We start from the raw sequence: 24,921 nt of genomic DNA, 5'->3' as shown, positions 1-24,921 counted from the left end.
GTAATGGCGCGGTCCATGACAACACCTTCTTCTACTAGTTTTTCTTTCTGACAACACTTGTGTGTCTCCAGTTTTACTGATGCATTACTAGCAGATGTTCCTGGAGTTCTGGGAGGGAGCAGGAAGCCTTAAGGAAGCGCGCACGAGCCACATTTAGCATAGCCAGCAAGGTGGGAATGAAGCTGGGGAGGAGGGGGGCAGTGAATGGGATGCAAATCAACTTGGAATTAACAGAGGGGTAACTGGACAGGAAGGGAGGGGGAAAAAAAATAAAGAATAAGAAGTCGCATGCCTGATAATCTGAGCAGGTGGTTCCTTACCAGACATCCTGATTTCAGAGTTTTTTGGTTTTTTAAATGTCAAAAGTACACCTACTTTGTCACTGTAAGCCTATGGTTTAAAAAATCATGTGATTCCACTATTTTTTAGCTTTCACTTCGATTAAAATTATTTTTTTGGCAGTCTAGTAAACTATAAAAAGCTCCCTGGCACTACGACAATGAATTAGTAACATAGTAATAGCATAACAACTTATGCTGAATACTTCTGCCTCCCTGAAATACTAGGAGGCTTCATCCTACATCACTTCAACAAAAACATTTCAAAAGAAAAGATTAAATTTTCTGAAGCATTTGACTAGAAACCCTTATCAATCAATTCTGCAGGTTTAAGAAACTGACTCACTTCACTGAGATGGAATACGTTAAGTCATTTACTAAGTCAATTCAAGGCTTTCAAATGAATTATTCAGAAAAACATTTCACTAAATAAACACATAAATAAGTAAATAGAGGTTCTGAAGTTTTCTTTTTGATAGATGTGAGAAAAAATACAGAGTCATATTGCAAGATGATAATTTCAAACTTTAATACAGACCCAACTTCTTTACTTTTCTAAAACAGAAGTTATATTTCATTGAAATCTGCCCTGCCACCAACAAATACCATGAAGTGATTATAACAGTTACAAAAGGCAGTGGTCTTCTGCTGATCTGATAAGCTTCTGATAAGCTGAGGAATAACCCCTCAATACACCTAAGAGCTATTAGGAACAGTATTTTGAAAACTGAGGGTTATTCTTTATCTCAAGTGTCCCATGACAACGCACATTTTAAGCATCTATTTTTCCCACAGCTGTCCCCCTGTCCTTCTGCAACCACCTTTTTCTAATGGCTTTGCCTCAGTTGCAGCATTTGAAGAGCGATGGAAGGCTATCACAGTACACATTCTCTTCTCACCTACCCTGAAAAAGACCTGTGTTCTTGAAGGCAATCAAAAGACACTGCCTTTCGGTACTTGTGATTATCGCCCCTGGCTGACAGTGACTTAGTTTTTCAGATTCTCTTACAGACACACTTGCACTCATTTTAGAGTGAAGCAGCATACTTTTTCACCATCCCTTGGCTAAGACAACGAGTCATGGTATAGAGGAGTGGTGGCTCCTTACCTGTATTGGGCAGACCTCTACAGAACAAGAGAAAACTTGTATCTCTATCCCTCAGGCTATATTCTCTTTCAGAACACACGCCTATTCCACCTGAGCCTTAGTTTATAACTGTACTTTCAGGCAGCTCCTCTCCAGAATGAACTCTGTTGCTCATTCTCTCCATAATCACAATTACGTACAACTTTAAGTCTCTCTGCTCTGGGACAGCACATCAGAATATGCAACAATGCTAATTAGTAAGGAATTACGAGAGCCCAACTCTTGCAAATTTGTTATGCTCCCTGTTGAAATACCTGAAGCAAGAGCTATCACAATTGGAAGACCGCTGCTCAGGCAAAGCAAGGTGATGGTCTGGCTCTTTAGGTGCATGAACATTAAAGATCCATGAGATCTAGTACTGATATTAAGCTAAAAGGCAAAACATCTCCGATTATTATCAAAAAATAAGCTGTGCAAGTATGAAATACTTCACTTGGGTTTCTGTCAGTTACCCACTTTGAACGCTTTAAATGGATTTCCCCATTCTAAACCCTATTTTCTGCACCCTACCTTTTATAACTCTCTTCCTCTATACCTTTTCTATGGTTTGCTTGCCATCCGTGAGCTTTGTTACCCTTCCTGAATCACTACCGTTTAAGTGTCTTGCTTTCTATAAAACCTGGGGTACTTTAAAGCCTAGAATATACGTCCAAATGAGCACTGAGACAGCTTTTAGCATTTCTTTTATTTATTTTAAAACCAGATACCAACAAGGCAAAGTATTAAAACAACCAGCCACAGCCACTAACAGCACCCTGTCCTGGCATAGGACCCTGCCTCATCCACGTGTGTCATCCTGGCCATGATGTGCTGTGGCTGCCTCAGGTGCCTGCCTAGCGATGCAGCTAGTGTCTCTTTCAGCTCCCTGCAGAAACACAGAAAAATCCAAGAGCGCAGCTTGCTTTCTTCAAAGGAAAAACCTGCCCATCAGCCTGTTGTCATTGTTTCTCCATCACGCACTGAAGCTTTGAAAACAACTGGTCAGAAGACAAGAAAGGACTGACAGGATAAGAATAACACACTTTAGGGCAGTCTCTTACCCCAGCTAACTCAGCTGCTATAGACAAATTTCTTCAGATGTGGTGACAGCAATGAGTCTGGTGCAAAACTGTAGAAATTTCTACAGAGTTTTCTAAATTAGTTATTAGATCTGAGTCCCCAGTTGTTATAATCTGATTAAAAAACAATCCTGCATCAGTGTGAACATGGGCCTCCTCCATGGCTCTCTTAAAGACTGCCAGGAGTGCTGGGACATGCAGCCAGAAGTTTTGTGGACGGGTTAGTGAGGACACCCCTCCAGACTCTTCCTTCCATCTCTAACCCCACACAGGTAGGAACTGCTAACCCTTCTTCTGCATTCATTTAACGTTCAGTGGCACCGCAAGAAGCAGTGAACCAGACTAGCTTCAAATCTGCAATATGCAGAGCTCCACACTAGGCAGCTCTTACACTGCTAAGATTCACTACCCAGCTTTATGGGAGAGAAAAAAAAAAGAAAAAACACACACACGCGTGGGAATTTGAATAATAAGGCCTAAACACCTACCCATTTTCTCAAAAGGCAGACCTGAAACGTTGTCCCTACGCAAAAACATAGAGACTTCTGCTTTGCAAAGAAAAAATAAGTATCCTTTCCTGAAAGCACTGGATAGAATTGTTACACTACATCAATTTCAAAACTCTTCTGTGACTGTATTAGCGACAGAAAGGAAGGTACAGCTACAACACTTGCCTGAGCACTTGCTTGCAACGGCAAGTATCGCTGGTAGTAAAATGGAAGTACAACATTAAGGCGAATTCTGTTAGGATCCTGCATCAGCAAACCACCACCAAACAGCCAGCTATAATGCTGTGTTGCTACCACACCAGATTTAAGATACATGATGTGGTTATCATAAGATAGACCTGAAGAAAATAAAAATTTAGCAGATGAAAGACAATATGCTCTCATAACTGCCTGGCAAAGAGCTGTTCTATACAACTTGTTACAGCTACTACTTTTGTCCACTGCCCAAATCCAGTTCAGTCAAAAAAAGCCCCATCTTCACCCTCAAAGAACAAGATAAAACATTACAGCCACTCTACTGAAATCCCTGAAAAATCACTAATAAATAATCTGCATATGTGCAACTCTGTCATTTCCAAGATAGTGATTTTTAAATCTAAAGGTATAAAGGCCATTATTCACCTGATGTATTTTAGATTTTATTATGTTTTAGCTATACAACACAAATCAAGATGATGAAGTTTCATACTTAACATTATCTTGATTTATTGAAGTTGCCCGTGCTCACTAAACCTTTATTTAGACCTGGCTGCTAGAGGCTGGCAAAAAACTGTGTGAACCTGCCCCAGTCACTGGCAATAATGATGTTGACATCTGAGTTCTGTTGGTCAATTTTGTGCTTGGAAAAATATTGGTATTTCTGGGAGTTCAGTCACATTTTATGACATTATTCAGCCTCAATAAAACTCACTTTTTTTTATAGCCTAGATGTTATTATTGCTCCTATGCAAAAAAGACCATGCCTGTACAGTTTCCCATTTCACATCGTGTTATTTTTATCAACTTTTTCTTGACATTTGCTTAATAATTACTATGAATGTGTAGGGGAAAAAAAAAAGGAAAATTCCAAATATACAAACAACAGAGAAAAAATAAATGTGTTATAAATATCCAGGAGACACATTAAAAAGTATCAGACTAATTTCTGTTCAAATGATTTTGCCCGTGTACTCTCTGCCAAGAGAGTTCTTAGATCCAAGTGTTTGAATCCCAGTAGCAGAGAGAACATGAATTCAAATTAGGCCTCAGTCAGATTTTGGACCCAAACAACCGATTTTTGAGAGCTGTGGAAAAAGACACAGCTTTTCAACTAGCGCCACAGAAGGTATTGCATTTTTTTTTTCCTTAAATGTCAATGTGTGGGTCTTAAACTGGAATGTTTTCCCTTTTGTAAATGGAAACCTTACTCTGATATTCTTCTAAAGGGTCAACAAGAATGCAGATGGGTGAGTTCTGATCCACGGGTATAAACTTTGAAATTTCCAAAATATTTTTAAACAAGGCAGCCTCAACACAGGAGTTAAGGAAGCTAAGCAGCTACAGAGTAAGAGACAGTTCCCTGGCACAGAAATATTTTCAGGGGTATGAAACAAAGGGAATGAATAAATAAGCAGTTTTCATAGTAGAAGAATTTCAGAAGTGGAGTTCTGCTGGAATTTGTTCTATGATCCATACTGTTTTACTTACTCATAAATAATCCAGAAAAGCAGGTAAATAATACAAAGACCAATTTTCCATATACTATTAAGGTAATGAAGATGAATATTGGCTGTGAAGAACATTAGAAGACCACAGAATATCAAACAATTAAAAATGGAAGATTAAAATTTAGTTCCTGGGAGTCCGGCTACACTCATGGCACAGAAACCTACTGATGGCTAGGGCCCTCAGCCTCGACAGCGTGCTGCACAAGAGGAGCTGGGTCTGACTGAGCACGGCTGCTGCTGAGAGAGGCATTCCTGAGCTGCCAAATGACACGGGATGAAAACATGACGTTACCAGGTAAGGAACAGTAAGTGTTAAAAGAAAAGGCTAAGAGTATTTCTAAAACTGGCTTATCTTTTCTTTGTGTAAGAAATGAAGGGTGAACAAGAATCAAATTCACCTGTCAATAAAAAGCATGAAAAATCGTGGAAAAACACATTTTGATGTTAATCACCCAAGCACTGCTGGCTAAAAAAAGGACTCACCATTTTAAAACTGAAAGTTTGTTTTCCTTGTTGAATACAGCAGAAAGAAAATCTTTGTATAGCATTACACTTGTTCCAATTTTGCATGCTTAGATTTCATGAAACATCACACGGTAGCAGGGATAGTAGACAGCTTTCCCTCACCTTTTATCTGCAGCTTATGCAAGGATGCTACAACTAAGAGCAAAGAAGCACTCTGAAGCACTGTCCTTTTACGTTACTTGCTTGTCTATAGGAGATAGGAGTGAAGTTGAGAACCCAGCTGTAAACAGATGTAAACACAAGTTCCTTTTTGGTGGAGTAAGTGACTGCCATCGTCGAATGACAATTCCAGACACTGTTACACTGGCTTCAGCAAGAGAAGCTATTCAAGATGAAGGCGATTATTGTCTGCTGGTTAGTATCACAGGAAAACTATCTAAGCACTACAAAAAGTTTATTAAAATAACACCAATGACTGAAATGGAAACAATAACAACTCCTTCAATTAAAACTAAGGATAGCCAATGATGTCTATCCTTCCAACTAACTTAACAGCCCATGAGAACAAAGAAAATGCAATATAGCACAAGACAGCTTGTCAAGAGAGAGGTGTCACAGAACCTTGGAAAACTGTGCAATAATGTGGTGTCACTCTAACGAGAGAGAAAAGTGCATGCAGATTGGCTGTAACATCAGCAAAAATGTGGCAGGAGAGCAGAAGTCAACAGGTAACTCTGGAGGGATGCAAGACAGTTAACAACTAACAGTAAACTGACTGTTTAAAATAGCTGAAGAAGTCAGAACTAATCAAAAGGCTGTCTCTTCGTAACTGGCAACAGCAAGTCTGAAATTAAGTGATACTGGCTCCTCTGAAAACGTTATCCTTGCATCTCTAAGGTAATGTAAATAAAAGCAAAATCCGATTTAAAAATACATTGCAAAACCCCATTCACTCTGACAACATCTCAAAACCTCATGTGGCATCTGGGAATCTGAACTTAGGAATCTGAACTGTTCCAAGCTTGAAAATACGGAACTGAAAAGTCTACTCGATGGATCAGACTTTTTAAAACATTTTATTGAATTGAACATTAGACCTGGAGAGCAAGAAGTTGGCAAAAATTCCTAGGGTTCACAAATACTTTAATACTCATCACTGTAAGATTGACTGACATTAGCATATGACACTAATGAAACAGAAATAAACGTAGGATATGGTTTTTTATTTTTATATCACTAGTTGTGGGGTTTTTTTTTTTTGTTTTTTAACTACAAGCTTGTTAAAAAAGGGTGTTAGTAGTATTAAAATAATTACGTATTTCAGAACTGTCACAGGGCAAGGAATGTATCCTGTCTGTTTTCAGAGAGACTGACTGCTTTAGTATAATAAAAAAGTAAAATGTTTCTTTTTTTGAATTCATTTAGTACCTCAAATGTGAGCTGACTTAAACGCTTTGGGGGAAAAAATGCTTGCTTGAATCTACTTGTGGTAGAGTGAGAAGTCTCATCCTTGTTAAAATGCATAACAGAGAACAAGCTGGTTTTATTAGTCATTTAACCAGGCCTGGAAGAAGTACAACCAATCTGACAAGTTTGCTCTCCAAAATTCAGAGCGTGAATGGAAGGTAAAAGCTGTTCTGAAAAGAAATAGCAGTTAAGTAAGTTGTCACAACAGTAGCGTCTCAGCTCTGAAAAATGAATCACGAGTATATTGTTAACTTACTTGCAGCCTGACTGAGTAAGGATGGACTTATGAACCCAATTGAACAACCTAATGAATAAATAACCTCAGATGACAGCAGCTGCCATGTTGTCAAAAATGCAGAAGCTGTTTCTCTTCTATGCAAGCAGCAGAAGGAAAGTGTAACAAAATGCTTTCCCCCCCCCCAGTGACCCACAGTGCCTCTGGTCTCTCCCCAAACAGCCCCTCTACCTCTGATTCTGCGCTGATAATTTGAAGGCTTCTTTTCAAATTCCACTGTGGGTTATCCAAACGTACATTAAGCATGGGACAATACAGCAAATAACTTGTCTGTGCTTCTTTCTTAATGCAATGTTTAGACCTTACATCCATTTCATGTCATTGGGAATCCAATAATCTGACAGATTCCAGGTGGAAATGTTGCTGCTAACAAATGATATTTTATAACAGTTCACCTTCACCAAAACATGAAATAGTAAGTAACCTGTTCCAATTTTATGTTTTAGCTACATATCCTGATAACAGTTGTTCGTAAAAATAACTTTAGTAACATCACACATCCTAAGAAGTTTTCTAAGACAACCAAACCAGCTTGTTTAAAACAGAGTAACTGTAAAATACAAGCTTAGGATGCAGAAAAGGTAACAAAAAAACTTCCCTGCAAAGAAATCTCAAAAAAACAAAAGAAAGATGAAATATTTACAAAACACCCAAGTTGCACAAAATTTTAGAAATATATTTTTAAAACTACAGGAGGCAAATGGATATGCATGTTCTTCTCTTAATATACAAGCTTTTTCCCCACAAATCCTCTCTAAGTTCCAACCTAGCAAAACATTTACAGTAACAAATTAAAAAAAAAAACTTGCTTCAAACTCATCTTCAACTTTATTGTAGAACTTCAGGTTCCACAATATTTTATAGTCAGGAGTCAGTTGAAAAACATGTGTGGAAATAGCAGTTCTTTCTTAAAAAAAATATAAAACTATTTTGAATTTATATGACCCATAGTTCCCATTTCACAACCTAAAGCCAAGGATTGCACTGGTGATCCACAGATTTCATATACCATAGCAGCCAGAAGTACAGATGATATTTCAGATTGTTTTCATGACAAGAATTTGACTAAATGGGAAGACTGATTACAAGTGTCTAGATTTTATCAGTTCAGAGATACCTGATCGAATCTTTGAAACGTTAGGTTTTTTGTTTTATGTATAAAGGACTCAATTTTCACATAATTTCCACATATTTCTGTGAAAACCAGAAGCTAAAATAACAAGATGTCAGCTAAACTGCAAAAACAACATCATGTTACCTACTGCATCAGAACTCTTGGCAAGACCAAGACTTGATTTTATTTATTTATCAAGGAATAAGAATCCAGGGTCACATTCTAAAATCCTGGCATATTCTGCAGCCATAGTTTGGTAAGAGCACAAGAGAGATACAGGATCTAATGCTCCTTTGTGCAAGTTAGGACTCACCTTCTTTCAGTGCTTTATCCATGTTGTGAGAAATGACTACTCTCCTTGACGGAACTGAATCATGGCAGCTCCCAGGCCAATTACTCTGAAATTCAAAGAGAACATTCATAAGAAGAAGGAATAAATCAAGAACGACAAAAACAGAACTGGAATTCAAGGTGCTAAGAGTGTATTATTTTTATTTTTAATATAGATATTGGCACTCCAAATGATTAAAACACATGAGTGTCAGTTTTCTATACATACACCATACATTGTACACTAAGCACACACGGATGCCCGTTGTTGGGTATTGCACATTCTACAACTTGACGGATCATCTTAAGGTTGCTTTGTTTGTAGAAGGGAACTGCATCCATTTGAAACTCAATGCAACTGAGCACAGGACATGCATTTAATAGAACAACTGAAAATCCTACACTCTGTACTTTCACACCTTTGGAAGATGTCAGAGAGAGACGTCAATAGCAGATAAATGTTTACAGCCTACTGCCATCATGGGCTTTCATTTAGCCTCATAAACCACTTTTAAAATAAAATTGAAGCCATTAGCTCTCTTAGAATAATTTTAATTCACATTCTTTTGGGCTTCTTCCTTCAAAAACATGTCTGGCCACTGCATTTTACGCTGATGTACAATACAAACATTTGTCTGTATTGAAGCATTAGTGTCCAAACAGGTGGGTGGACGAAGAAACATTTTTCAGGGTGTAGATAGAATTCTGTGATTCATGCTGTCCCTATATAGAAAGGGGTATAATTAACGTCAGAAATAGAAATTTGTCCCTGCCACCACTCAGCTTATTTCACTCCTCTTGATGGGAATTCAAACTCAGAGATGTAACTAACTAAAATTGGTGGTGGCAGACAACTGGGGAAGGGGAGTTAAGAGGCAGCTGTCCGGCTACACCAATTCACTTCTTTATGTAAGAAGAAAAAAAGAGCACAGCTCCACTGTGAGGAGATGGCACTTCCAAAGTGACCAATGACTCCAACATACACCAAGCAGAGAAAAAGGAAGCAGTATCAACTTCAAGGAGGGGTTAAGTAAAAACACCCTTTACTGTTTTTAAAGGTATGATGCCATTATTTCAGCTGATTTGCAGTTTACTACTCAGTGTATTTTGGTGTAATGTTCTCCTTCTACAGCAGATGGATGCACGCAGTCCAGTATAAAACACATCTAATGAGGCATAGGTGAAGGGGTCTCAGCACAACAACAAAATGAAGCCGTTCAGAGATTCTCGCACCTAACACACACCATTTCCACAGACACTTTCCAGGCTGCCAGAGTCCTCCTTTCACCCACAGTTAATTTCTTCCAGCATCTGGGTGAGCCAAAAAACACCCTCTAGGCTTCTTCCAGTCACTGCTGCTGTCTCATAGCCATTTTTCTCCCCTCTTGACAAGAGTACCAATGGCAAGAGCAGCAAGACTTCAGCATGCCTCCACTCGCAGCCCTTCTTACCCCTCCTTAACTACTGTTTCAATGCTAAGAACTGTTTAAAACGAAGAGAGGACCATCCAATTAATGAACCACCAGATTTCCATGGCCCCCTTTTACCTGAACATGATGCTGGTACTAAAAGCTTAAGCCGTACCCACCTAAATGGTCCCCAAAAGTATTTTTATGTTTGGAAAGAACAATCAAGAGTAGCGTTTGTAAGACTCCAGCACACCACATCTGACTGCTTATTTTATCGTGCTTCCTCCACGCCAAGCTGATTTACTGCTAGTCATACAAGTGCTTCAGGATTTTTCTCCTTTATTTGCAGCACGATGTAAGATGATTCATAACCACACAAATTTAAAAGAGAAGGGAGAGACTCGCAGATACATTAAACATCCCTAATACATTCTGGGGGGTAAAGGAAAGAAAAAGGAAAAGAAAAAAGGATTCAGAGAGCTCTGCTGAGCAAAGTTGCTCAGGTCTTTCCGTAAAGCTAGCTCCTAAGCATGAGGCCACAACCCAGACTGAAGCTAAATGCTGAGCATACTCAATCTTCTCTAATACTTATGCTAGCTTTGGGTACACTACAGGATTAACCTTTCTGCTAACCTGAGCCCTAACTGCACAGAGGTCAGCAACCTCAAACCCCCAACTTAGACATCAACACTCCCCATTTGTGCACAGCTTGCAGTAAGTGTTTTTTCCAGCCTGCAGCATCAGTAAGTACACTCTTGAGGCACTGGGCAGATTACTCACTTCAAAACTAGTTTCAAAACTCCAACTGAGATAAGAAAATTATAAATGCTGAACTCTACTTTTGCCTCCTTACCAGCCTCTCAATTCCGGACTTCTCAACAGCAGAGAAAGAACACAAAACAAACGTTTTAAGAGGGGCTCCACAATTGTAACTAGCTCATTCCACAACGCAACAGCACGAAGCAATATACACAATTCCACAAGGCAAGCTTCCTACATCACTTGATTTTTTTTAACATTTCAGTCTTGAACACTCAGGTTGAGAACAAAACATAACCATTGCCTCAGTATTTAGCAGGCAGCACTTCACTGAGATACAAACTCAAGTTTCAGTTTGCTAGAATATTTCATTGGCAGTGCTCTCTGAAGTTGGTACATTTGATTTCTAAAAGGCACTATTTATTTTAAACGAGAAGCTGCTAACAGCATTGTTTAAAATGAGAAAGTTCAAGACAAATGATTAAAAAGAATTTTAAAGGTAAGAAGCAAACATGACCATTAGCAGTGGTGATTTTGCAGTTACACAAATGTAACTACCGAAGAGAAAAAAAAAAAAAGATGCACAGCATATTGGCTTTTCTGAGAAATTTTCCATACCATTCCAGGCATTGCACACAATGACATGAACAGTCAGAGAAAATTACAGAGCAAGAAAGAAACCTATCTTTGACTTTGTTTAAAAGCATATTTTCAAGGACAGGTAAGAATCTAACATATCAATAAACTCAAGCATTTAAACGCGCTGAAGTGAGGTTAGTTGCGTTTGTTCAGGCTTAAGAAGAAATAGTTAAAGGGAGACCTACTGCTGTCTTCAACCACCAGATGAGGGTAAAGAGAAGGAGCCACACTTTTTTGCAGCTGTATGGGACAAGGGGCAAAGGACAGAGGCTGTGACACGGGAAATTCCAATCAAATATAAGGTAAAATTACTTTAATCACAAGGCTGGTCAAATACCAGAACAGCAGGCCTGGAAGACCGTGGAGCCTCCATCCTTGGAGATATTCAAAACTGAAAAGGACAAGGCACTGAGCAACCTTTTCTAGTTGGACCCACTTCGAGGAGGAGGTTGGATTAGGTGACTTCCTGAGGTTCCTTCCAACCTGGATTATTCTATGATTCAGGATGATCCGTCAGATCTGTGAACTTAATTTCATGCCTGAGAATGGACCAGATCTTAAGTTGCCTTTTCTAAAACAGCCGATCGAACCTGTTTTTTCTTTCAGTCATATCAACTTGCATTTAGCAAAATCTATTAAAACTTAATAGCTTAGCACTGTTTTTGAAAATGTCTGTGTCTGTGAGAATAAAGATGAATCAGCTAAATAAACAGGCACCCTGAGTTGGACAACATATGGCAACAGCCACCTTAAAAACAGCAGTGACAGCCTGCTAACATGGGTGTACAGCACCTGTGATAACAGAAGGATTTCAGAAAATTCACATTCCAAACTCAGCTTTATCAACTGAGAGAATGAAAAATCCAGCAGATTTCACTGGAAGGTTTTCTTCCCACCTGCCTCAAGTCAGATGGGAGAATGCATGCAGATGTCTCATCTCACAGAGAACAGGTTCAGTTAGAAAGCCTCGACTTGGATGTTTTCACATTTTTCTTCATGCCACTCATCTACAAGAAAACAGTGCTACGTTTCATGAAACAGTTGGCATAACCCTTACTGAGCCAAACGTGTTCATAAATGGATTTAACTTAGTCCAAAGCTCTAGCCTAGCTGTTCTTAAAACCCAGTATGTTCCCACTACTCCTGACTTGTAAGACTGAAGCCCAGTTTTGGTTACTGAGGTTACTGACAAAGAGGAATGAGAGAAACCAGCCTGAAATTTATTTAAGATTTGACAAAATGACTTACAAGTGGGGGGAACACATTTGGAAAGAAGGCGCAAAGAATGAAGTTGCTAACAAGTAGGGACGTCTGCTTCCTGGAACAGTTTAAGTTTTCCCTGAACTTGCCTTTGTTTATGGCCTGGAGAAAGAAAAAAAAAGGATGTGTGTATTTCCTGGAGACTTCTGAATAATGCTCATTGTTCGATACTTTTGAGAATGATTTAAGATGCAGACAACAAAAGTTTGAAAGGCCCAGGAAAAGAAAAAAAAAAAAAAGACTGGCATTGAACTTAACACAAATTTTCAGGCTCAATCTCCTACAGAAGCAAAAATAAAGTTAATGTCATTTATAGGTTTAAAACAATTTAGGTAACTTAAAATTAGCTTCAAAAGAAAAAATAATAATTAAGAAGGTATTTCAACAAATACACTATATAAATGGTTATTCTGAGAGAAGACAGAAACACCTGGCACTATCGATAAATCAACCCGCAACACTCAGTCATCAAATGCAATCCTTAAACCACGACAGACAGACACACGGCACAGGCAAGCCACACACTTCCTTACTCTGCCATGGAATTAAAGCCAGAAGCAGAGAAAAATTAACAATTATTTCTATTACATTAAATCAATTACAACAAAACTGAAACAGCGCTCAGGACAGGCCACACAATATAAACGCATGCTGCACGTTTAACCTGTGCTCTATGAGGCAAGGACTACATCCAGTGCAGCAGACAAGAACTCTCCAATTACTTACTCATCACTGCTTGCTCCATCCCCTGCTACCCTATTAACTTTCTTCTTCTCTTTGTATAGCATACATCAACATCAGACTGGACTTCTATGATAGAGAGTTACAGCTTCAGATAATACTTTACTTAATTCTCCGTCAATTCAGCTTTAAGTGAGCCTGACAGATGTTTCCTTACAGTAGTAAATACTACTTCAGTCACGATGCAACACTCTGCCTCCCTTATGTTCCTGGAAAAGAGAAGATCACACACAGACCATTTCCCATCATCTCACTATTCATTCTTCTGTGATATAAATGAAAACAGTCCTATCTTCCAGGATGCAGAGGTTTCGGTGATTACCTGACCCAAAGAGGAATGGTTTACCTGCACCTTCGTTTTAATGCCAGATTCAGGAAAAATCCACATTCAGTGATGGAACAATAAAACATTGTCACAGAAGTCCCCCTAAGTGGCCAAAACTTAAGAGCAAAACATTTCTAAAATTGGAGAGCTACTAAACAGAATCAACCAAGAGTAATTGAATATGTCAGGAGCTGAATTTTAGAGAAACACTCAGAACCGTTGGAAATCACAGGAAACTAAAAGCAGGACATTAGAATCACTGCACTTTTTGCTGAAAACAAAACAAAAGCCAGCAACATTTTTTTATTTTCTGTTACTGCTGCGAGGCAAACCAGGTGGCTCATTCTCTATAGAGAGTATCATTCATTTAATCTGCATTTATAATGCAGCACCTGAATCTAATAAAGAACTCCTTGTTGTTTGCATTACTTAAATGCAGTTGATAAACCAACCACGTTACTTAGAGACTTTGCTTTGAATCAGAGTCAAAATACTGCAAAGAAAACTCTGTCCTGCCAGGTTTTTTTTGGTGAAGTCACGACTCACACTGGAAATGTGGGAAAACGTGTTCTCCTTCCCACCGCCACAGTTAATGTGACTCTTCATAGAAGTCAAAGCCATCTCCCCCCTACAACTACACAAACTGACAGCAGTGCAGGGAACAAGCTTGAATTAAAAAAGGTGGCATGTAACAAGTCCCTTCCAGAGCAATCTTTGGTGTTAGCACATCTGCTCATACTTGAGAGGTGAAAATCTCCTTTGGGACTTACACATTTTAACTAAAGTGCTGTTGGTTTGCCATGCCTTTCTGCTGTCTTGCATCTTGCTGTCCTCCTCTGCCACAAATCATCTGGTCCTAGAACGGCTCCTGAACAGTGCTGAAAAATACCTGATAATGTAGCGTACAATTTCAGTGTCATTTGATTTTTACTGTTTAAGTATGAATAGGAACTATTTGCCAATATTATTAATTCCTGCAGGTATGTGAACGAATAATTAAAATTATGATTTGACTATACATCGCTCTTCCATTCTCTTTCAAGTAAAAGTATTAAAAGGATACAGGGAAAAAACAAGCTTTGTGGGGAATCTAGAACACTGCCCAGCTATACCTTGCGATCAGAGCTCTCACATAGAGATAGACTACGTTGAAAATGCACTTCATCGTGAGAATATAAATTGCATACCTTTCTTTGCAGTTCTCAGCAGGTTTCAGATGCCCTTACTGAGATACCCAATTTTAACAGAAGTCTTCACCTTTCAAGTCTCAAAGGGGAAAAACACCATTTAGGACAAAGCAAAGCTTCGTATTTGGAAGGATGGGTTTCACTAGAAGCAAATTCAAGCACGATAAAGAAAGGAATACACATTGCTAAGTCCAGACTTACAGTATTGCCCTTCCTCACCTGCATTATCCACTGGCACGAACAGATTCATGAAATTCAACAGCACTAAACCCGCACTGTAAGTACCTGTAGAATAGAGAACTTAACAAAAAACTCTGATTTTTCAGCACAGCATAAAGAGCTCAATCCAAGTCCCTTTGAAGTCGATTGAGTACTCCCACTCACTTTCCAAGAGCTGAGCCTGACTCCCACTAGAGTAAATATTTATCACCATATGCTTTTTTTTCCCCTCATGTTAACCCCAGTGTGAAAATCATTCAAAGAATGATAAATGAGCATATCTGCCTCGAGCTCACATACATATAACAAATGCAAAAGAAGATTCTATCTGTAAGACACCCCCCCTCCCAAAAAAAAAAAAAAGCATTACACCAACATAGGGTTCTTTCCTACTCTTGAAGGACGAAAGATGCGATAAGGTTCAAGGAATTCTAGCTTCACTGTCTCCCTGCTACCAGCTCCCAGAAGAGACAATAAACATCATAAGGCTCCATGAAAATGGGAAAGTAACAACTGAATGATAATAAGAAGGCAGAAGAAGAATAGGATGTATAATAAAAAGATTAACCTACTTTTTTTTTTAAATAAACGTACAACAGATACTTGCAAATAAAAATCTTAGTGGATGGCCTACATTTCTATATGCTGCTTATCCAGACATTATTATTTTCTCCACCTACATGTTGCTGAAGCACCAATCAGGAAAATTGCTAAACATACACAAAATGATGTTCAGAAGAAGTACTTCAAGGAGCTTGGGAGACTTTAAGCCATTTTGTGTCAAAAAAATATGTATGTATATATATATAAATCAGACCTGTACACTGAAGGCATGAGAAACCCAAGCAAGACGCCTGGAACTATAGCTTCTGAAAAGGGTAAAATACCTCACTCCTTTTTAGACAATCCCTTCCTTTCATACAGGGAGATTAAATTTTGATAACAGCGCAGGGAGGGAAGAAAGAAAAGTTTTTAACTGGATCGGGGGAGAGTAAATAAACAATCCCAGAAGGAAGGCTGGAGTTGGTAGTGCTGCTTTGGCAGAGACTTTCAAACACAAGATTTCAATTCTGCTCTGAAATAACCAACACACACCGCAGAGCTCCAACAAATCCAAACACCACGTACTAGACCATGCAAAACAAGAGCAGGCATGCACTACCTATACAGACGAATCCAATGGATGGACACAGGCAGAGAAAAACAAAGAGAAACAGGCGGTAGCAGACCACAAAAACAACGTTCACAGAGGGCACAGTAATTGAAACGACTGCATTTGTCTCTGGACGTTTCTACTTTCACTCCTGTTCAGTGGGCTCATGCACTGTGTTCTTCACAAAGGAAGGGGAGCGGGGAGAAGAGTTATAAATTCACTTTATTTTTTTTTCCTTCAACGCTGGGCTTCCCAAATTAAACTGATTTTTCACTGTTTGTCCATTTCGCAAATCTGCAAGGCTGCTCCTCATTGCAGCAGTGGGGAGATTTCAGTTATTAAGTTTATGGAAAGGTTCTTTGCAGTACATATACAATTTGTTCTCTTAAAAGTGACTTAATACACGCAAAGATGTTCAGCTAAGGATGCCAGCACATAAATGTCACTGGAACCATAACACTACTGCTTAAACATGCAAATCTACAAATCTGAAGAGATTTATTAATGATGCATTTTTCTCTTCTGTTTTAAGGCAGCTGAATGGTAAAATGCAAAAACAAACAGTCCCTTACTAACCAGGACTCCTTAGGAACCTAATGCACATTGCTACAACAAAAACCAGCAGAACCATCCTTTGCTGTGCTCACTTAACACTACACACAGGACAGGTACCTTCTGCCTATCATTTGCTGACTTTCTGCATAACATCTTCTAATTTTCTTCTTCTCCCGTTCATTTGCCTCCTAATCTCCTACCCTGAGGCCAAAACCAGTATAACATGCACCCACTGCCACAACTGGATTGTAAACACCCCTCTGCAAGCTGTACTATTCGCTGAAGTCACCAACCCCCAGCCAAACCATCCTGTCTACTGACAGCAATGTTCTGCCAGCTTCCCTTAAACACAGGCCTGGAAAAACGTACTCACAAACACAGTCTCCTTCCCTCCACCAGTCAAAGGATGAAGAAATAAATCACGGCTGCAGTTCGTTAGCTGAGCTGATTGGCAAGATGGAAAGATGGCCAACTACACCAGCGAGCGATGTCTAACAGGTTCTCTGCCCTGTCAGCACCCTGTGCTTTCTGCAAGTTCGGCTGCATCAGCTGCAGCCCTACACAAGCGACAGCACAAGTTATGTACCTGCTGCTGACAAGAACAAGGCATGTACCAGGCATAACGAGATGCAGCTAGCCTGTACGTCGAGGTGGCGCAAACCATGCCCCATTTTTCTTCCCAAAGTGCTCTCAGATACCTCGTGTGACACCGTCAAAGCGAAACAGCACTTGGGCGGTGCTGTCTGCTGCCGAGCACTTCACCTGCTAACACCCCGCTGAGGTCCATGGCTCACGGGTGAGCAGACGGGGACACCGTACTGGAGCCCCCGCTGCGATGGCAAACACCACATCCCTGCGACCGGTGTGCGGAGCACAGGGCGAGCAGGTCCTCGTTTCCGGCAGTAGTTTTCCAAGCCTGGTTTAGGAATAGCTCTGGAGAGACTGGAGTGGATGGGAACAAAGTTATTTTGCCTAGCTCTTCTACCTGGACTCCCAAACCCCTGTGCCATCAGCACCGCTCGGAAGAGACTGAAAAACACTGCTAACAGCCAGCTACGAAGAGGTCGTGAGAACGAATCGGTACCGCCTAGAAGTACGGAAAATGGGTTTATCTTTGCACAGAGGTCCGAGCCGCTCCGAGAGCGCCCTGGCACTGCCCCAAGGGCATTCCCGCGGCGCTGCCCAACGCCACCAGGCTTCGGGGTCCCCCCTCGCGCACCCGTGCTGACGGCACTCCGCCAGCAGCAGCCGCGAGGAGCGGAGCCCCCTCGGAGCGGAGCCCCCTCGGGGCCGGGTCCCGCCCCGGCTCCGCGCCCAACTTCTCCCCGAGGCTCGGGGGGGTCCCGGGGCGCCACTTACCGCCGGCAGCCGCGGGCGGGGAGCGGCGGGGAAGCCCGGCGGGGGCAGGCGGCGGCGGCGGCGGCAGAGCAGGCCGAGCAGGGCGCCCAGCGCGGCGGCGGCGGCGGCGCAGCCCGCGTAGAGGGCGAGGCGGAGCAGCGGCAGGGCCAGGCAGAGCGGCCCGCAGCCCCCCGCCTCCTGCCGGCCCAGGTAGGCGACGGACACGGCCAGCAGCGCCAGCCCCGCCGCCAGCACGAAGCGGGACGCGCCGGGGTCCCCGTCCTCTTCGTCTTCAGCCGCCTCCTCCTCCTCCTCGCCGCTGCGGCTGCTGTGCGAGCACGGAGGGGGGGCGGCGGCGGCGACCCCCGGCGCCTCGGGCTGCCCGGCCGTGCCGCTAGCGCTGTCGGCAGCGGGGAACATGCTGCTCGGGGCGCCGCGGGCACGCAGCGCATCTCCCGCTAGCCGCCGCAGCCCCCCGCCAAGGCGGCCGCTGCCGGGGCCCCTCTCCTTCTCCTCCGCCTCCTCCTCCGCCTCCCCTTCGGCCTCCGCCGCCCGCCGCCGCCGCCACTGGCACCGCTGCGGCCGCCGGGGGAGCCGGAGCTCATGCCCGGCGGCGGCGCGGCACGGCTCGGCTCGGCTCTCGGCACGGCTCGGCCGCTTCCTGGCGGGAGCCCCCGCCGCGCCTCCCGGCGGCCGGCAGGGGGAGGAGGCGGAGGCGGGGCCGGGAGGGAGGGAGGGAGGCCGGCCGGCCGGCCGGGAGGCCCCACACAGGCCGGGAGGAGGTGTACGACACCCAGAGACCCTCTTCAGCCGTCCTCGCGTCGGCACCTGCCCCTAAATAACTGGATTTCGGACGTAAAACAGTGGTGGAATAGTGAAATGGGACGTTAGCGATCCCGCTGAACGGCCCCTCTGCCCCAAGGGAGGCCCGCCGCCACACTCCTTCTGGTGATCTGCGACTGCTCGTAGCACAGCACCTGGTCCAAAAAACTCCTCGCGTGGCAAAAGCCTTGCCATATTCGTGCCGTGCTGCGCACACACATTTACTTTGCTATAGGCAGGGTGCACTTACAGCTCCTGTTGACTCGTAGTAGCCACCAGCCACAGCCAGAGCACGAGGCCTGGGGCTCTTTACAGCAGGAGCAAACTGCAAGGCCTTCAGGAAGCCAACTCCACAAGAGTGAACACAAGCACGTACTCATGGGCTTTGTTTTGAGGGGAGACATCTCGCTAAAGTTAAGTGCTGTAGAAGTGTTTAGAAGTATTGAGACTTCTGCAAAATGCTTTTGGTTTCAGACTGTCACTATTTCGATGGGCTTGGTGTGTCAAAGAGCCCTGAATTGTCTTTTAAACAACTGGTGTTGGTGCTGAGGTTGGAGACACTTATTTATTCACATTCAGTAGTTACTTCTATGAGATTAATGATAAAATTCGTATGAAAAAAGGGGTGAACGCCAAAGCCCTAATCTTGTGAATGCTTAGGTTTCTGTATAATCTCAAGAGCACAAGCAACCATTTTAAAACTAAGCTCTGAACTTTCCAGTGCTTCTGAGATATTGAGCAAGTCAAGGCCAAGAGCTGGAATATTTAGTTATGGCCCTAACATTGCACTCCAGAGATGGTTTAGGGCTCAGTTTATGGCACAGAACTGTAATGGAAACATGGACAATACACAGTATTTTCTAAGCTAGTTCTAACCTAACCCACAGGACAGCCTGACTTGTGTATCAGATTGTTTGTCTCCATATATACATGCCTTTTCCTTTTAGAGTTTTGCACAGAAATCTATTTCCTCTCAAAATAGTGAAGTAGTTTTGTAGCAATTTCAGCTCCCATTTCAGTCAGTGACCAAAAGAGGCTCTGCTCCTTAAGCTGATCCTTTACGGTAGCTTAAATATAGTTTTATTGTACAGTTTATTCTATTTAGTGGATATTAAATTGCACAAAGCTCATTTAAGGACTAGCTCAGACCATCCAGGGTGTCCAAAAGTGATTACTTGAGTAATGTGTCTAACGTGATTAAAGGTGAAAATCATCATATACAGAAAGTGAAAACACTACTGCAATGACAGTGCCAAAGCATCCCGATGCTGCACCAAAGGGCTTGAGGTACAAGGTTCTTTCGACATCTCTGGTCATTATGACCAACAGAGAGATTCTTGCAGAGTCCAAGAGCTTTTGGAGAAGGCCCAACATGCCAGAAGGTTTCCTGTAATGTTATTTTACTCTCATCAGGTAGAAAACAAAAAGCAGAGATCCAACTCCCAGCACACACTTAATTCCTCAGAGTTCAGAAAATATGAGGCTCTGGACTGAGTTCAACATCTATTCTGGGATCTCAAGAAAGAGCCACACAAGAAACAAGACAGACTGTGGAGAGGCCTTCTACAGCAAATGCATTCAGGAAACTGCCTGGGCCTCTGTCAAAACTACTTAGGGGAATTAAATTTTTAAATTAACCTGAAGCAGAGCTTGTAATGCTGTTAGTTCTGTGTAAACAGAGATTATTTTCTCATCACAGTATTAATTCTCAGAAGTGGAGAGGAAGATAAAAAAATAAACCTAACTACAGTGAAGGTTTAGTCCTGCAGTGCTTACGCACAAAACCAGTTCTTGTCTGAATGAGTAATCCTACCAATTTTAGTTAGGATTTACACATCATACCCTGAATTAGATATATCAAAATCAGTTCAAGTGTATATCCATAGAGCTAGAGGGAGCTTTGATTGTTTTTCTTTTAGTTTTTAATAAGATTCTATGACTTTCCAACCTGACATACAATTCCTAATATTTTAGATGATGTCCTAGCTCCACGCAAATCAGTGGCAATTTTCAAGTTCAGTTCAGTGTTATTTGAATTCCCCCTTTTGTACTTTATAAAATACATTTCTATACAATACAAAAAGGACTTCAGAAGTGATTTTTTTTGGACTGGGGATTACGTTATTATCTTTCTATAACTATTGCATCCATCATGGAATTAGTTTGTGAGATAAGCTATTCAAACTCTACCTTTTTCAAGCATTACAGCAAATATATTTCCTACAAAGAGAAGACTTTATCTCATTTTAAAACAGAAATTATGTCTGATTTGGGTGAAGAGTCAGCATCTTCGCTTTTCTCCTTTGAGCAAAGAGTATAATTAGCTTGTCTATAACATATCCTACACCAAGCCCCAGTGTTCTGAACTCAGTTTTGCATCTGTCCTTAAAGTGACAGTCTTGCAACTTTTGCCTTCACAGTACTGCAAACTTGTAACTTTTATAAATTTGCACCTTCAAAATGTTTAGACAAGCTTAATGCTATAGCAAAGGCTTTCTTTCATTTGCTTAGTCTTTTGTGGGCCTTTCTGGTTCAAATCATGTTGCTGTAGAGGTTGGCAATTTACTACTATCACGTACTACCTTTCTTATAAGCTCCATTCCTCCCTTACTGAAAATGAGTTGAATTGCTCTCATATGAATAGTACTTTTTATTTTGTTGCCTGAATTTCTGCAGAATATGTAAGTTAGGCTGAGTACTTTACAAATATTAACTGATTTATTCTCATTATACCTTTTTACGAGTGGTATATTTTGCAAATAGGAACCTGATGCACAGGAAAAACAAAGGGCAAAAGTACCTACTTAACGTGCAATGTGAGATAACAGAATTTTTGGAATGCTTAGTGTTTTGTAGCACATGGTGTTTTCCAAATACAGCTCCCATTGATTTCAACTGCAGTTGTGATTATTCAACATTTCAACAGTGAGCTGAGCAAGGTTCATGAAAAATGAGAATGAAATACATCATGAAATATGAAAAGTTAATTCAAGTGAGTTGAAGAACCTCCATTAAACACTGTAGCAGTAGTAATAGAATCTGGTTAACACAGAGGAGTTCAGTTATGTTATCGGGAGATTTTCTTTCTTTACTTGTAGTATTCTGCCACGTTCCCTATATGTATTTTAAAATGTGTGTTTGCATATATGCGCACATACATACACATACTCTGTGTCTATATTCATGTGCCAAATTAAATAGGGCCGTATACACAACAATTGTCTTGGCTGCACAGCCTGATTCAACTCAAAATTCAATATGCTCAGCAAAAAAAACATGATCATGTCATTAAATCTCTTTCATAATGAATAATGGGACCATTTTTTGTTTGTTTTGTTTTGAATCTTTCTTTTCACAGTTCTTTCCTACTTTCTTAAAAAGTCATATTGCTGCTATTAAAGGCATGCCAAGGTCTGCTATTTCAACTGCCCTCCCTCAAAAGAGCTGGAATCTTTCCCACCCTTACACAGGTCACTACCACTTACAGTGGCAGATCATTAGTGGTAGTTGCCACCCACCTAATCAGTGCCAGAAGTAACGAAACTCTGCCTGAAGGCTTCATCCATTTATCTTCAGTAATTACTGAGATTCAAGGATGTGGAGATCTGGGTGAATCTTGAGGGATGGACGTGTTCTGGTAGAAACAGGTACTTCCATATGCTCCACAAATCTGTCTCCTTTAACATGGAAGACCATCACCTTAATGTGAGACCTCATCACCTCAATCAGGAGCACCATCACCTCAGCATGGGGACCGTCACCTCAACCCGAGCCGCCACCACCACCTCAGCATGTGGCAGCATCGCCTCCACGTGGAGCCCCATCACCTCAACCCGAGGCACCATCACCTGAAGCTGGGAGCCTGTTGCCTCACCACGGGGCCCCCTCACCTCAACCTGAGGCCCCATTTCCTCAAGCTGGGTTACCATCACCTTAACTTGTGGCGCCATCACCTTAACTTCGGGTGCCGCCCTCTCAGTGTGGGCGTTATCCCCTCGGCACGGGCGCCATCACCTCAGTACGGGGCGCCATCCCCTCAGCGTGGGCACCATCCCCTCATCGAGCACCCCAACTGGCTCCCCAGCTCCCGAATGGCTGAGGAAGGAGGGAAGGGAACCGAGGCCCCTCCCGGCACTCGTCTCCCTTCCCGCCCCCCTCAAGCACCGCCTCTCCCCGCCCGGCGACGCGAGGGGGCCGGCCCGGGCGGCGTAGGAGGTGCTCATCGAGACGGCGGCCGCAGCATCTCTGCGTCGTTCCCCTCTTCCCCTCCTCTCTCTCCGCCCGTCCGTGTGAGTATCCGCCCCGGCTCCTGCGCGGTTACCACAACGAAGCCGGGGGGAGGCGGCGGTTGTTCGCCCAGGGCTGCCGGCCCGCTGTGGCGGCGGCCGGGCCTCCGGGGTCCCTGCCGGGGGGCGCCGCTGCCTCCTCGCCGAGGAAGGTGCCCGGAGAGCGGGTGTGCAGCGGGAGCGGGCCTCTGGCGTTTCCCTTCCCCCGCCTCTGGTCAGTTTTGCCCTCAAATGCCAGCTCAAACAAGGTGGGAAGCGCGTTTCTTTATTGCTGTTATTTATTTATTTTTTTTTATTAGGGGCTTTGCTGTCTTACTACTTCGGTTGCCGCCTGAGTGACACGTATGTAGGTGTCCCTCGAGTGCGTGGTGCGTGCTATATTGGGAGGGCTTCTGCTGGTGCTGAGCTGCCAGGGTTTAGTCATGCCATCCTGAAAGGCGTTTCGTGCCGTGTTGCTGTGTGGTGCCTGCCCTCCTTGCTCCTCGGGGAGGTTGGGGAAGAGGATTTCCTTCTGAGGTACTGCACAGCACTGGCCCTTCCCGGTGGAGTTACTGCATCATGCGCACCATCCTCGGAGTTACCAGGCTGTGAGGGGTGCACAGGGGAAGCCCGACCAGAATTTGGTGAAGTGTTGTACAAAACGTGTCCGTGAAGTGACCAATGGTTGGGTTTATTTGGTAGGAACTAAGTCAACCGAAGTAATTGCTGTAAACAGCTCGCCTCGTGCGTGGTAGATCATTGCGAGTTGCATCTTTGCTGTTTCCTCAGGACAATGGTATTGTAGCTCCTCCTGGCCTTCCCAGGGCTGTATTCTTCATTGTTGGGTCCCAAGATGGGACCCAAGTAGTTTGGAAGAATAACTAGCCACCAAACGTCTTGGGCCCGTATGGATTTGTGCGGAAACCACAAAAGAGGTAACTGTAAATCCTGGGCCTTCCCTGCCTATCATTTCTGTGGCCCCTGCAGTAAAGCAGAGTAACTGAAACCCTTCCAAAGTGTCTCAGCGAGGTGGTGCAACAAGCAGCAATGTGTGTCATGCTTGTGAAGCCCTGTTTGCTCTGGAGTTTTCACAACATACTAAGAAAGTCAACACTTTAAAATATGTTATATCCTAAGACATACTAAACTACAGCTTAAACTATCTTTAATGCCTTGCTGAAGTGTTTCCAATGTTGTTCTCTTGAATCCAATTTTTTAAAAGCTGGTTTTTGTTACAGTATGCAGAGGCTTACATTTGTCCCTTCATATTATAAAACATATAAGAAGTATTTAGTGTTTGCATTTGGACATCTATATATTTATAAATTCTGTGGTTAAAGTTTGCAACATTCATGGAAACATGGCAGGCAAAAAAGCTGCAGGTTGGAATGATTATAACAGAAATAGCAGTACAAAATTTTTGTTGGAGCTCTGCATTTGCCTGTTATGAGGTGTTCAATATAGAGCATCAGGTGTGTTTTGTGCATTATTGCTTCTGTGGAAAAAATAGTTAAACTCTTCCTCCTGAACAGGAAGCTTCTTGGTAGCAACTAATCACTGGAGTTGTCAATGGAGGGAGAAAAAAGTTGCACAGAAAGTGAAATTCTTCAGAGAAACTGTTTGAAGACTAAAATGAAGTCATCGTTACTAGAAAATTAATCACCAGATGTTAGTTGAAGAACGGGTTCATAAAATAATCAGTCTTCAAATCTTAGGACTCATTTTTTTGGAATGCTTTGAGCTCTTTCGATGCTTTTTCTTAGTCGTCTTGTTGTGCTTGCATTGTTCCTTTGTATTTTCTCAGCCTAGATATTTCTTGT

The 24,921-nt window shown here is 42.4% G+C and overlaps 2 protein-coding genes across 15 annotated transcripts in view; one reads left to right on the top strand and one right to left on the bottom strand.

Moving 5' to 3' along the window:
- SNX25 (sorting nexin 25) overlaps positions 1-22,493 on the bottom strand; it is a 90,066-nt gene extending 67,573 nt beyond the window's left edge. The window contains exons 1-2 of one of the 2 annotated variants that reach the window (XM_066996238.1): positions 22,355-22,493; positions 8,413-8,497 (exon numbers count right to left, since the gene is read on the bottom strand). In XM_066996238.1, coding sequence (XP_066852339.1) covers positions 8,413-8,434 — 22 coding nt within the window. In that variant the 5' untranslated portion in view covers positions 8,435-8,497; positions 22,355-22,493. Of the gene's footprint in view, positions 1-8,412; positions 8,498-18,035; positions 18,669-22,354 lie in introns of those variants that run through there. The other variant, XM_066996237.1, reaches the window with a different exon arrangement.
- A 319-nt stretch (positions 22,494-22,812) lies between these two features.
- CFAP97 (cilia and flagella associated protein 97) overlaps positions 22,813-24,921 on the top strand; it is an 80,560-nt gene continuing 78,451 nt past the window's right edge. For 10 of the 13 annotated variants that reach the window (XM_066996250.1, XM_066996248.1, XM_066996244.1 and 7 more), the window contains exon 1: positions 23,132-23,370. Coding sequence is in view for 1 of the 13 variants with exons in the window: in XM_066996248.1 (XP_066852349.1) it covers positions 23,354-23,370 (17 nt within the window). In the remaining 12 variants the exon portion in view is untranslated. The other 3 variants (XM_066996253.1, XM_066996249.1, XM_066996251.1) reach the window with 1 other exon arrangement.

This window comes from Anser cygnoides, chromosome 4 (genome assembly GCF_040182565.1).
Source record: "Anser cygnoides isolate HZ-2024a breed goose chromosome 4, Taihu_goose_T2T_genome, whole genome shotgun sequence".
Lineage (NCBI taxonomy): Eukaryota > Metazoa > Chordata > Aves > Anseriformes > Anatidae > Anser > Anser cygnoides.
Note: the sequence above shows the minus strand (reverse complement) of the source record. Positions and strands in the feature narration are given on the sequence as shown.